The sequence below is a fragment of the Schistocerca serialis genome, chromosome 6 (genome assembly GCF_023864345.2).
Source record: "Schistocerca serialis cubense isolate TAMUIC-IGC-003099 chromosome 6, iqSchSeri2.2, whole genome shotgun sequence".
NCBI lineage: Eukaryota > Metazoa > Arthropoda > Insecta > Orthoptera > Acrididae > Schistocerca > Schistocerca serialis.
The window spans coordinates 334540550-334554243 of record NC_064643.1 but is presented as its reverse complement, the minus strand read 5'-3'; the positions used below and the strand labels follow the sequence as shown (position 1 = coordinate 334554243).

The 13694-nt window shown below is 36.4% G+C and overlaps 1 protein-coding gene across 1 annotated transcript in view; it reads left to right on the top strand.

The window, feature by feature from the left end:
- Positions 1-11610, top strand: part of LOC126483655 (COP9 signalosome complex subunit 2) — a 96772-nt gene extending 85162 nt beyond the window's left edge. The window contains exon 9 of the mRNA XM_050106717.1: positions 10911-11610. Within this exon, the coding sequence (XP_049962674.1) occupies positions 10911-11055 (145 nt within the window). The 3' untranslated portion in view covers positions 11056-11610. The remainder of the gene's footprint in view (positions 1-10910) is intronic.
- Positions 11611-13694: the final 2084 nt, after the last annotated feature.

The window sequence follows — 13694 nt, the reverse complement described above, 5'->3', positions numbered from 1 at the left end:
GTGATACACACTACACCCTTTCATCTAGATATGATGAAAATTGTTCAGCAGCAAGAGTTTTGACACTATAATGTTTGAACTTGTCAAGTAGAGTACTGTGAACAGCACAATCAAATGTTTTGGACACATCACAGTGGACAATATTTTGTTGTTTAAATTTGTTATAATCTGGTCCATTAACTGAAAATTAGCATGCTCTGTCGAGAAACAGTTTTGAAATCCAAAATGAGACTAAATATTTTATTTTGAAAGAGGTATGTTGGGTGGTTGCATACATAATATTGTTAAAATACCTGAGAGATGGTAAGTAGTGAGATTGAGATTGGTCAGTAATTATTTTGTAAAATACCTGAGAGATGGTAATTAGTGAGATAGAGATTGGTCAGTAATTATTTTTACCTGTCTTACCATCTTTTTTGTAAAATGGTCTGCCAGTAGCATAGTTAAGTCTTGAAGATTTTACTTCCATTGGGATCGACAACCTCTTAATGTTTAATAAAAGAATACATTTCCGTCATAGGTTGTATTGTGCTTTATTAAAATCATGCTATTAGCTAACATAAAATGGAATATGATTTTTGGTTTTATGTTTGTAACATAAAGAGTGTGAGGAACACAATATTTAATACTTTGTGTAGTGGATGGGCTTGACAATGGCTCATGGCCAAAATTAGCTAATAGCATGATTTTAATAATGCATAGTACAGCCCACAACGGACAACATATTCTTTATTTATATTTCAATCTGCTATCCCATGACAGCAGTATATTTGCATATGCGACTGTATATGTTGCATGTAAGTGAAGACCAGGATTTCAGTGCATTACTTGAGCTACTGTCAATTCCGTGAGAATTAATGGCTTTGAGGAAGTTAATTACATTGGTTCTTAATTTAATTATCAGGCTGAAGAGTTCTTGTGATTTACCTGTGCATGCTTGCAGTGTTGCTTTTTGTGTGCATTCTCTTTCTTTAATGCTTGCAGTGACCATGCCATTCTTCTAATCTAAGAAGTGATTATTATATATTTGTGATAAATCTCTTTCGTCATCTTCTACTTTCACAGCCTTGTTGGACTATTTCAGGCAATCATTTCTAGCCGTCTTCTTCAGTAGGTTTTCTTTCTGATTTGCCCAGTATCTCTTCATTCTTCCTGATTTTTTTGTCATTCCCTCAGCTGTAAATAACCTCTTCATTATTTTCCATCTGTCTATTTTTTGTTTAAATCTTGTTTTTATGTTTTTCAGTTTTATTAAAGTCTGTTTAGTTTTGTGAATTGCCCAGGATTAATTCTAGCTCTTTCATATTCTCCCTGGAGCCCTTTATCCATCGTACTTGTTGCTTTGTGTCCCAAAAATTCTTTATAATTTTTTTGGGTAATCAGGTTTCTGGTGTCCTCATAATGTGACCAGGAAGAGAGATCTCTCTCTCTCTCTCTCTCTCTCTCTCTCTCTCTCTCTCTCTCTCTCTTTTTTTTACAGTGCGCTGGATTATCATACCATGATGCACAATTGATTAACTTACAAAACTTAGCAGGGTGTACAGTTCAGAAACCATTAAGCAAAAGTGTAAGGTTGCCCAAAGCACTTCAGAGGAAGTTTAAGAAATGTTAATTGGGGAGATGTGCATAATGATCGAAATGCTAATGATAAATGCAACATATTTCTTGATAAATTTGTATCCCTTTTTGAACATTGTTACCCAAAAAAATTACTAAATGTAACACCAAACAGCTTTCAAAGAAACGGTGGATTACTACAGATATTGAAGTATCTTCAGAAAGAAAAAGACAACTACATGAGACAGCAGAAATTAGTGAAGACATAGAAGTAATTTTATACTATAAAAATTATTGTAACATACTGAGAAAAGTTGTCAGGAAATTAAGAAATATGTTTATTAGAGATGAAATTAACAACTCGGGCAATAAAATCAAATCAGTATGGAATGTTGTTAGAAGGGGGACAGGAAAAGTAACCACTGGGATAGGTAGTAGTACTATTAAAGAGAATGAGACAATCTTAACCAACTGTACACAAGTAGCTAATGTACTTAACAACCATTTCTTAAGTGTAGGTGAAAAAAATTGTGAGAATAGTTCAAAAGAAAAAGCCAAGCAGTACATGGAAGAGTCCGTTTTAGAAAAACCTAGTCAGTTTTGAGAAATCTTAGTTAGATTAATTTTCATCTAACAACCTCTTGTGAAAGAAGCAAAATCATTAAATCTTTGAAAAATAAATGTTCTGTTTGAGTAGATGACATCTCTAACAAGATATCACAACAATGTGGGGCAGTTACAGCTGATGTTCTGAGTCACAAATGTAATGCATCACTAACTCAAGATATTTTCCCAGACAGGTTAAAATATGCCATTGTCAAGCCTGTCTACAAACAAAGGGGACACCATAGATGTCAGTAATTACCTCCCAGTATCCTTGATTACAGCATTTTCAAAAATCCGCAAGAAAGTAATGTACTCAAGTGTGATTAGCCATCTCGACCGTAATGGAATACTTAGTAAATCACATTTCAGATTTCAAAAATGCTGTTCCACTGAGACTACAATATACAGTTGCACTGCCCACATAATAGTCTAGAAATAGTAAACTGTCACGAGTAGGAATTTTCTATGACTTACCCAAATCAGTTGAGAAATTACATTAGAGAAATTACAATTCTATGGTATAAATGGATCAGCATGTGAGTAGTTAGTCATTTCTACACATAAGGAAGCAAGAAGTTTCTTTATGTGGTTTAACTGATTTAAGAAAGTTTCCCACTTCATCTAACTGGGGTGAAATTACATTAGGTGTTCCATAGGGTTTGATCTTGGTTCCCCCTTTTGTTCTTGATGTATAGGAATGACGAATGACCGCTCTTCTTAACTGAAACAAGAAGCTAAATTGACACTGTCTGACAATGATACGATCATTATTAATCCAGTAAAAGAAACTCCAATAGAAAATGATACAAATAATGTATTTGGAAAAGTTATTGATTGGTTTTCCGTGAATGGACTTGCTCTGAACTTTGAAAAACGCAGTACATCTGATTATCTACTCAAGGAGCACAGTTCCTTCAACAAATATAACACGTCAACAGAAGTCAATAGCCAGAGTAGAGCATATTAAGTTTTTGGCTGTATATGTAGATGAGACTCTTTGTTGAAAAATTCATATTTTGGGTCTCCTCAAGTGACCAGGTTCAGCAACTTTCGCAATCAGAATAATTGCCAATTTTGAGGATATAGAAATTAATAACCTAACATACTTTTCATACTTCCACTCTCTGATGTCATATGGAATAATATTGTGGGCTGGTTCAACACTTAGGCAAAAAGTATTCATTGTTCAAAAGAAAGTGGTTACAATAATATGTGGGGCTCATAGTCATACATCTTGTAGGCATCTGTTTGAAAGGCTAGAAATTCTTACAACAGCCTCACAGTACATTTGTTCAGTAATGAAATTTGTTCTCAGCAATACTGATCAGTTTAAAAACAACAATGACATTCATGCGTATAATACCAGAAGAAAGAAAGACTTTAACTATCCTCAACTTAACCTGTCTTTGGCACAGGAAGGGGTAAAATATGCTGCTGTAAAACTTTTCAATAAATTACAAGATGAAATAAAATGTCAGACAGACAGAGCGGTAATAGTTTCAAAAATAAATTGAAATCATTTCCCTGGGAAATCTCCTTCTGTACCACAGATGAATTCTTTAATAGAAATAAATAAATCTGTACGTATAATATATGCATTTTGTGCCACTTAAGGGAATGGGGTAGGTAATAAAAAATTTTAAGCTACCCCCCCCCCCCCCCACTTTGATTCATGTGTGCATTTCTTATGCACTTGTCATTTCCTCCTCATAATCATCACTGAGAGATTGATCAATGGAACAAGTAACTAACTACACCACTTCATTTGGCACTATCCACCATTGTCCATCTTTTTGATATTTTGAATTTATGTACATTCTAGCTATTCTTCTCTCAGCTTTTAGGATTTTTGTTGGTTCTGTTTTTCTAGGTAACTTTTAAAAGAGTTTGACTTCCTTATGTCACCTCTGGTTGAACCACCGCCTTGTAATGTTTTAATTTAATTTTGATTGTTAAGACATTTTTTATTGTATGTATACCATGTTAATTTTTGAGCTTTTTATCATTTTGTTAGTTATTACTTGCCATGCACGTTTCTTATCCAAATTGTATGTTAAAATTTCAGCTGCTATTTAAATTGTTTCACTTTCCTGTTATTTACTGTTATGTGGCTGATTATAGGTGGATCTCAGCCTTCTCAAATGATGTGTGAACTCCTGTTTCTTGTGCTGTATTTTGTAGGCTCTTTATAGTATAGTGTGATTATTGATGTCTTCTTCTTAACATAATGTTTTGTAAATATGCCCTCATTGTGACACATCCATCAAATGCAACAGAAAAAATTAAAATTAAAAATCAAAAAATTGCAGAATAGTTATAAAATATTCAAAAGGATATTTTATTCAAATACCAATAAAAAGTGTGATACTGTAAATTAAAAATGTAAAATAGAAAAACATCTGAGCTACGGCAATAATGGTGTTTGACATCAACAAAAATAAGTGCTTTTGGCCAGGTCATTTCTGATTCTTTACTTTTGTAAAGATTAAAAAAAGAAAACTGAGACTTAAAGAATTTGACATTTCCAGTGTTTTTCACAAATACCTTTACAAACATTTGTGGCATATTAGACCAAAATAAAAAAGACCATATAGACATATGTCCAAAACTCCTCCATTTTACACATAATGTAATCGGAGCTTAAGGTCAATACATTAAAGGTAAAAGTCAACAGAAGTGTTTAATCACTAATTAAAATTCATTTGTGATTATCTCATTGCAAGTCACTCCACCTGATTAAGTCATTGTACTGTCAGTGGTGATATGTTGTCATGAAGTCATTTTTATATAATTTGATATTCATATACATTTGAGATTAGTTTGTCTTGAATGTTTCCTCTGTGTAGTAGAGTTGACCTACCTGATGAATGTTCCATCTACCCGAGTTAGGATATTCGTTTTGTGAGTAGGCAAATGTAAGGTCACATGAATGGTAATAAATATGTGGCTATATAAAAACATGTGCTCAGGTAGAATACATCATATGCTGTTCATTGTGGCATTGCTGGAATAGGCTCCATAGCTCTGCAAAATGTGGATTGACACAGATCTACAGTTGCTCATATCCCTGACCAGGAAGAAAGCATTCTGCAGACTGCCTGTCAAAACAAATCCAGGTAGCGGCACATGATTATTCCTTGGCGTGTGATACATGTTGTACTACCACATGGGACAGTTGATGTATTTGAATCATCTCACGCTTGTACAGGGCCCTTGCCTACCAATAATTGAACAGGGAAGATCATTTTCCTGTGACTTCTTGCAAGAGCTGCCAAATCCTTTGTTTGTATCTTCAGTCTTGTTTACAAATGAGGAAACATTTTGAAAAGATGAAATACCAAATTTTCACAAACATTTTTTTGTTGGTGGAACACATCCCATGCCATCAGTCTGACAAGTTGTTGAGCTGCCAGAGTGTTTCAGAACTCTATAATTCTATCTCTGCATGTTGAGTTGTGTTGCTGCACTCTTGAAGATGTCAGTTCCTCTAGATAACATATCTTCTAAGTTTGGTTGAATTTCATGCCATTCTGTTTCCATTTCTAGTACAGGAAATGTTGTGTTTCCATTTGAGACCTTTGGGTCCATAGCTGAAGTGTAGGAAAACAGTCTTACTGTAGGAAATGGTCTTGTCTTCATTGTCTAGTACAGTCTCTGTGTTCATGAAGCTCATTGTAGTCCCAGCAAGCAGCAACCTAAGTCTAATCTGTGTGTGAATGAAAGAGGTATTATTGAGCTGATTATGTTGTGTAGAGTCGAAGGTGATGCCATGCTCATATTCTACATCTACATGACTAATCTACTATTCACACTCAAGTGCTTGGCAGAGGGATCATTGAACCACCTTCAGACTATTTCTCTACAGTTTCATTCTTGTTGGAAAAATGAACACTTAAATCTTTCTGTGCAAGCTCTGATTTTTCTTTTTTTTTATTATAGTGGTCATTCCTCCCTCTGTAGGTCGAAGTCAACGAAATGTTTTTGCATTCAGAGGAGAAAGTTCTTGATGGAAATTTTGTGGAAAAACATTCTGTTGATGAGAAGGGAAGGAAGGTCCAGAAAACTGGAGATGGAATCTAGGCTCCAGGGTGTAGGACAGAGCATTTAATGCAACTCAGTAACGATGTGTATGAGTAAATGACAGAGAAAAGTTAGGAACCCAATTTGACTTTGTTCGGCAAAGGTCCACCACACCTGTCTTCATTGTAGAATTGCACCAAAGCTCCCACTCATCTTGCGGAAATAGCAAAATTTTTCCACCAGCGGCATGACAAACAAATAGTCCTACGAGGGTGGTTTGAAAAGTTCTCGGAATCACCACAAGAGGTCAGCCCTAATGCAATGAGTTGTTTGTGATGTTCATTGGACGGTTGCCTGTAAATATGTGCCATGTCAGTGCTCTTGGAAGAGCACAGTGACGGTGATGTCATTCTGTTGTTCCCAAGTAGTGATTTGCGAAGATGGAAAAAATAGAGATTCGAGCAGTGATTAAGTGCTTTGTAAAGAATGGTATGAAAGCAAAGGACATTCATGCTGATTTCCAGAATACACTGGGGGACTCTGCTCCTTCATATTCAGCTGTTGCCAAGTGGACAAATGAATTTAAACTTGATTGGGAGAGCTTAGATGATGATCCGTGCAGTGGTCTGCCAAGATGTGTCACTATTGCAGAAATTGTTACAAAAGTGCACAAAATGGTCATGGAGGATTGCCAATTGAAAGTGCATGAAATTGCTCACCCTTGCCAGATGTCATCTGAAAGGGTATCTGAAATGAAAAAATTATCTCAATGATGGGTGCCGCGACTCTTGACGCGTGCCGTCGCCATGGCAAAATTACACGAACTAATGTATGAATTGTTGCCACACTCGCCTTATTCACCTAATAATGGCTGCATCAGACTTCCATCTCTTCCCAAAACTGAAAATTTTGCTTAGTGGATGAAGATTCACTTCAAATGAAAAATTGATAGCCAGAGTTGACAACTATTTTGCAGACCTGGAGGAAACTCATTTTAGAGGTGGGATCAAGTGCATTAATCTACAAGGAGACTACATTGAAAAATAAAAAAAGGTTCAGTGATGTAAGCACTTTTTTTTCTATGCTGTTCAGAGATTTTGCCAAACCACCCTCATAAGTTGTGTAGCAGTTGTGAAGAGCATAGTATTTATAATCACTCTCAGCAATATAATGCCAGGATAGACCAAAACCACAATGTGGTCCATTCACTGTTAAGTATTTCTAGAAATGTGGAGAATTATAGATTGAATGAAAAGTGTGTGTCCTGGATTCATGCCGCCCCCCCCCCCCCCCTTTTGCAAATGCCTATAGATTTCATCTACGTAGAAAGATTTTCGTAAAGATTGCCATGTAATGATTTTCTGTAGGTGCCAGGAACCTCAAATATGCAATTGAGCGTAACATCAGGCACTTTACTGGGAACACTCCTCATCCAAATTTCAAGATTACTTTTAGAATGATACAGTAAGTGCTGGGTGAAGTCTTCATTTGAACAAGTAAACACAGGGGTTCAGGTGTTGCCCAAGAGGGTGGGACGATTATGCACGTGTGATTGATCCTCCTCCTCTTACATGCTTGCGTCACATATGAGATGGTTTACATCTGAATTTTTTGGTGAGAAGTTACTTGCAAAGCTAATTTACAGAAAATTTCTGTGTAGCTAGGCATTTTCTGGCCATTCCCTGTAATTTCCAAATTTTCGTTTGGCCTTTTAGCGTAAATGTTTGTTAAAGACAAAGCTGTCAAGAAGCTGTAGGTGCTGTTACAACAATCAGTGGAGAAATGGAAAGGTAGTTTGGACAGTACAAATGGTAACAATTACAATATTTGTACTTCTCTATCAAAAGATACGATTGTTGTGTTAGAAAGATGAGCTTTGCACATCAGTACGTAACAATGAAAAATCTAAAAGCTTTTACAGATATACCATGCATAATTGAACATCATTTGGAAGTCACAGAAATTGAACAGGTACACCTGAATGGATAAAATTTATTATAATATTATTTCCAGCTTAAAATAATGAATGAGGAATGGCAACATACAGACATAGTAGAATAAAAAGTCCTGGGTCACAGTCCTCAGTGAGCTCTTCACTGAGCAGTTCAATAATAAACATTGAAACACGCAAAAAGCATTTCTGACTGTCCACAGGCCTCCCCAATGGGAAAACTTCTCAACTTCTTTAGTGAATGAGAGGGTGTACTAAAGTGAAAAAATAATAGGGAGACTATTGTACGTGTAAGTTTCAATTAATCTCCAATAGATCTGATTGAGGGCACTTTGAGTTAATGCTACCTAGCCTGTGTTTCCTTGTCACAGCAACATCCCCAATAAGAATAGGATGACAGTGCAACGATGGTTGATAATTTGTCTCTAAATCTGTCTGTCTTTCATGAAACAGATGTGTACCCTACAGTGTTTATGTGACCATGATGTCCAGATGGTAGCAATAATGCATCCCCGTCAGTCTGGATTAACTACAAATGGAAAAGTAAAATTCCACAGAATTATAAATGTTATCTCAGTTATACCATTGTGGGAGAATTTACAGTTTGAAGAATGGAAAGTGGTTTATCATGTACACAAAGTAGATGGGAAATTTAATTATTTCCAAAAAATATTTTTACAGCATTAAGAATCCAGGTTTTTTAAAATAATAGCTTAAGGAAAATGACAGTATAAAAAAGAGGGACAGCATGTGTGATAAAGATCATCCTACAATAGGAGCTTTATTTGATGTAGAGAATTAGCTTTAATCAAGGCTTAAAAATGTGCTACAAACACTGTTGCGAAATCTTTCACCACATCATTGAAAAGGTAAAACCATGTACTGTGCACAAAAAAATTTGAAATTCTTGGAACAAGGTAGGAACACTCTGCAGCATTGCTAGGCATTAAGCAGACTCTCTAAGGCAAATGATACTTATCTCCCTAATGACAGCAGCAGTGAGACAGATGATATTAAATTTGATTCATTGACCACAAAATTCAGAGTTCTTCCTAGATGTAGCTGAAAACACAATCACAGAAATCATTAAGTCACTAAAAAGTAAGAATGTGGACCTTGTTCATGTCTCGGCCAAAGTAATAAAATTCTTTGCTGACTTTGTTACCTGTGTAACCAATCAGCGCCAAGGTGTAAGCCCTGAAATTATGCAGTCGTAACAGCTACTTACAAATGTAGAGATAAGCAACTGACCTCTGCCTACGGATGCAGATTCCCCTGCCCTTTACCTACCAGCTACATCCCCTGCGTGCACCTCCACAGGCCACACCATTGTCACCCTCTCCAATTTCCTCATATGCTGCTCTTCCCCCTTTCACTTTGCTTTTTTTCACGTTACCACCATCTACCCACCTAAGATCACTGCTTGCCCTATTGGACCAGCACAGTAGCTTCTGTGAATGACATGCCTAATTTTTGGCATGATAAAGGTGATTGTAATCTCTGTTCACCTAGACAAATAGTGACCAGCGGCTCACGAAACAATCAAAAACATTTTGTAATTTCATTGACAAGAGATCCAGAGTTCCCTTTATTAATTTGTTGGAACAAGGGTTTTTTCATGCCAAAATAGTAAAATAGGCTTTGTACGGAAGAAATTCAATGATATGACTCATATGTAAGTCTGACCCGAAATTTTGTAGTAATATGTATTGAATATTGCAATTTTATGTATATGGCTAGCTTGAAGTTTATGCCACTCTTCCTGGAAACAAGGACATATAAATGAGTTAATGATGATATGAATATAATAGAGGGAAACATTCCACGTAGGAAAAATATGCCACTCTCCCTGGAAACAAGGACATTAATGAGTTAATGATGATATGAATATAATAGAGGGAAACATTCCACGTAGGAAAAATATCATATGAATATAATAGAGGGAAACATTCCACGTAGGAAAAATATGTTTGTGTGTGTATATGTGCGGATGGATATGTGTGTGTGTGCAAGTGTATACCTGTCCTTCCCCCCCCCCCCCCCCCCCCTAAGATAAGTCTTTCCGCTCCCGGGATTGGAATGACTCCTTACCCTCCCCCTTAAAACCCACATTCTTTCGTCTTTCCCTCTCCTTCACCCTTTCCTGATGAAGCAACCGTGGGTTGCGAAAGCTTGAAAATTATGTGTGTGTTTGTGTGTTTTTTATTGTTTATATTGTCTCTATCAACGTACCAACGCTTTCGTTTGGTAAGTTACAGCTTCTTTGTTTTTAGATATATGAGTTAATGATGAGTTCGATTCGTACACCTCTTTTTCTGTGCTGGAAAAAAAAAAACATAACTCTTAGTGAATAATGAAATTGTGAAAATACATTTGTTTTTTCTTTTCACAAGCCTTTGGCCACTATTAATCTACTTCCGGGTTGCTATTCCTATAGGTGAAAAGAGGTAACAGACATCTGTGAGGAGTCAGAATCTGGTTTAGGTGAAAAAGTTGTCTGCTGACACACTCTCCCCCCCCCGTCCCCCCCCCCCCTCTCTCTCTCTCTCTCTCTCTCTCTCTCTCTCTCTCTCTCTCTCTCGCGAGCGCACGTGCGTGCGCGCGTGCGTGCGCGCGTGCGTGCGCGCGTGCGTGCGCGCGTGCGTGCGTGCGCGCGTGTGTGTGTGTGTGTGTGTGTGTGTGTGTGTGTGTGTGTTTTATTATTTTATGCATTATTCTCACTTTAGAAGAGATTTGCCATATTATTTGTTCTAATGACTTTTAATTTTGCCAACAGCACCATCCGTGGTCGCATAGACCAGGTAAACCAGGTTTTGGAGCTGGACAAGCAGTCACTCTGTGCTACGAGGTACTATGCACTGGACAAGTGGACGTCACAGCTTGCAACCCTACATGTGGCAGTTGTCAACAAAATGGCGTAGGAACTACACAGTTTCTCCTTCCCTCCATCCAGATGTTTCCTCTGTGTGAAACTCGCATATGGAGTCTTCATATCTTCAGCAGTGTCATTTCACATAGTAATGATACTCTTCATTTCATCCATTGTTTCTACAGCACTGCTACAGGGCATTTACTTTCCTCCAGAATGTGAAGAAAGATTTTCTGTGATTTTTAAAATGTGAAATACTAGTAAAATGACAATTGGTGTTAAGTGAAGCAACATTAAATTATAATATGTACTCTTGCTGTGTGCATCTGTTGCTGTGAGGGATGACAGAAGCTAAAAACGTGAATTTTGCAGCTGTCACAAACAGTGTGCTTTCTTCCAAAGGAGTAAAAGAAAATTATTTGTCCTTAACATGTGTTGTTACATTATGAATGACCTTTCAGTGTTTGAAGGACTCTTTGGTTAACTTTTATCAGCTAATGTTATTTATATCCCTGTGTGCAAAAATGCTGGTATGTTTGAGTGTACCAAGCATAGTTAACAGGAATTTTGTTGAATGTCTACAAAATTAAATGTGTTTGAAAAGTAACATTTAGCAAATAACCTATGTTTTGTGCTCACAAAGTGGTGAACATTTGAATAGATAGTTTAAAAGAACAGCACTTCAGCTGGCAGTGAAATTGCTATTGATGATGTTGTGTGCCAAAATGCAGGAGTGATGAAATTTTACTATAGTAGTCTGATAATTCGCTCACACACACATGTAGATAGAAACCTGCAACACACACTATTTTATCACAATGTATGGTTTAAGTATCAGCCAAACTATCAGGGATTTAACGTGTGTGCAAACCCCCCCCCCCCCCCCCCCCCCACACACACACACACACACACACACACACACACACACACACACAACTTAAATATTGTTTTATGTGTGTGATGCTACAGGGTCTAACGAGAAAAAAAGAGTAAATGTTAATTCCATATAACAAGGGTAATACGATTAATTTACAAAAAAAGTTGCAGGGAAAATAAAAAATGTTTAAAGATTAGCACATATTGTGTAACACTGTACGACGACAGACAGTAAAAATATGTACATAAAATAAATATGTACATAAAATTAAAAATGGGAAGCAGCAATCATAAAAAAACTAAAGATCAGTGACTCAATAGTTCATTATTGTTGTCTCCCAAAATATAGTCAGCAGATTATTATTATTATTATTATTATTATTTCATTAAAATATGGCACCTTTCCACACTGGAAAGCCCCACAGCTAAACCCTCATCATCCTTACCTTCTCACAGACTAAAAACATAATTTTCATTTTTCTCTCCATCCCCCTTTTTATTATTATTACTATTATTATTATTATTATTTATTATTATTATTATTATCACTATGAATTCAATACTTTCATTCTTTGAACTTCACACAGGAAACAAATCTTGCCTGGTAAAACAGACTACCTACTGGCTAACTATTGACATACTTAATCACAGTTCACACATTTGTTCTTTTCTTTCATGATAATTAAAAGGAAAAACTGTAATAAATGCCTGATTTCAATTTAACATTAATATAAACTGGGAAACTGGCAAACTGTGTCTGTGGTACTCAGCAAGCTGGGACTTATTGGATCCATGTTTAGAATTATACCCGCCAAAGATAAACTCGAATGTATTTTCTCTCTTCCTAACTAAGCTTCATTACTTCATAGAAAAATCATTTAACAGCTCTTTACTTCAAAATACCCATGTGCTACCTTTAGCCAGCCCTAAAATAATAATTGAAAAGTGGGTTAAATTTCATTGCAATAGTTTCAAAAAAAACAATGGTCATAGCTGTCGTTTTTCTTATACTTCCTTTCATTATAAATATATCATAATATTACTATTATGACAATAGAGAATTACCTGCCACTATATATCTTCTCTGTTTGGTGAGTAACAATCCATCCATTTTGTACTGTCATCTTCTATGCTTATAAATCACAATTACTTTGTGTGTGTGTGTGTGTGTGTGTGTGTGTGTGTGTGTGTGTGTGTGTGTGTGTGCACATCTATTGTTGACAAAGGCCTTAATGGCTGAAAGCTTTATTTGTGACAGTCTTTTTGTTGTGCCAATCTGCGACTCAGCATATCTGCTATATGGTGAATGGCAACTTTCCGTTTCATAATATTGTTACAGCCCACACTGGATGAGAACAAGGTTTCAATATGGTGTTGTCTAACTTACTATTCTGCACTTGGAAGAGAAAGGAATGGAATTCATAATAATTAGAATGCATGGTTTGTTATGCCATCTGGACAATCAGGCACAGGACTGCAGTAGCACTTGCATAGGCAAACTTTCATACCTGTGCAGAAGCATCACAATCTTTACTACTCAAAGGGAATAGATACCTGTTAACACTTTCATGGTGTGTGCAGAGTGCAAAATTTATTGCAGTGGTGTTTCAGCATGGTGATTAGGATTTCTCACAAGGGAACCTCCCCATCGCACCCCCCTCAGATTTAGTTATAAGTTGGCACAGTGGACAGGCCTTGAAAAACTGAACACAGATCAATTGAGAAAACAGGAAGAAGTTGTGTGGGACTATGAAAAAAATAAGTAAAATATACAATCTGAGTAGTCCATGTGCAAAATAGGCAACATCAAGGATG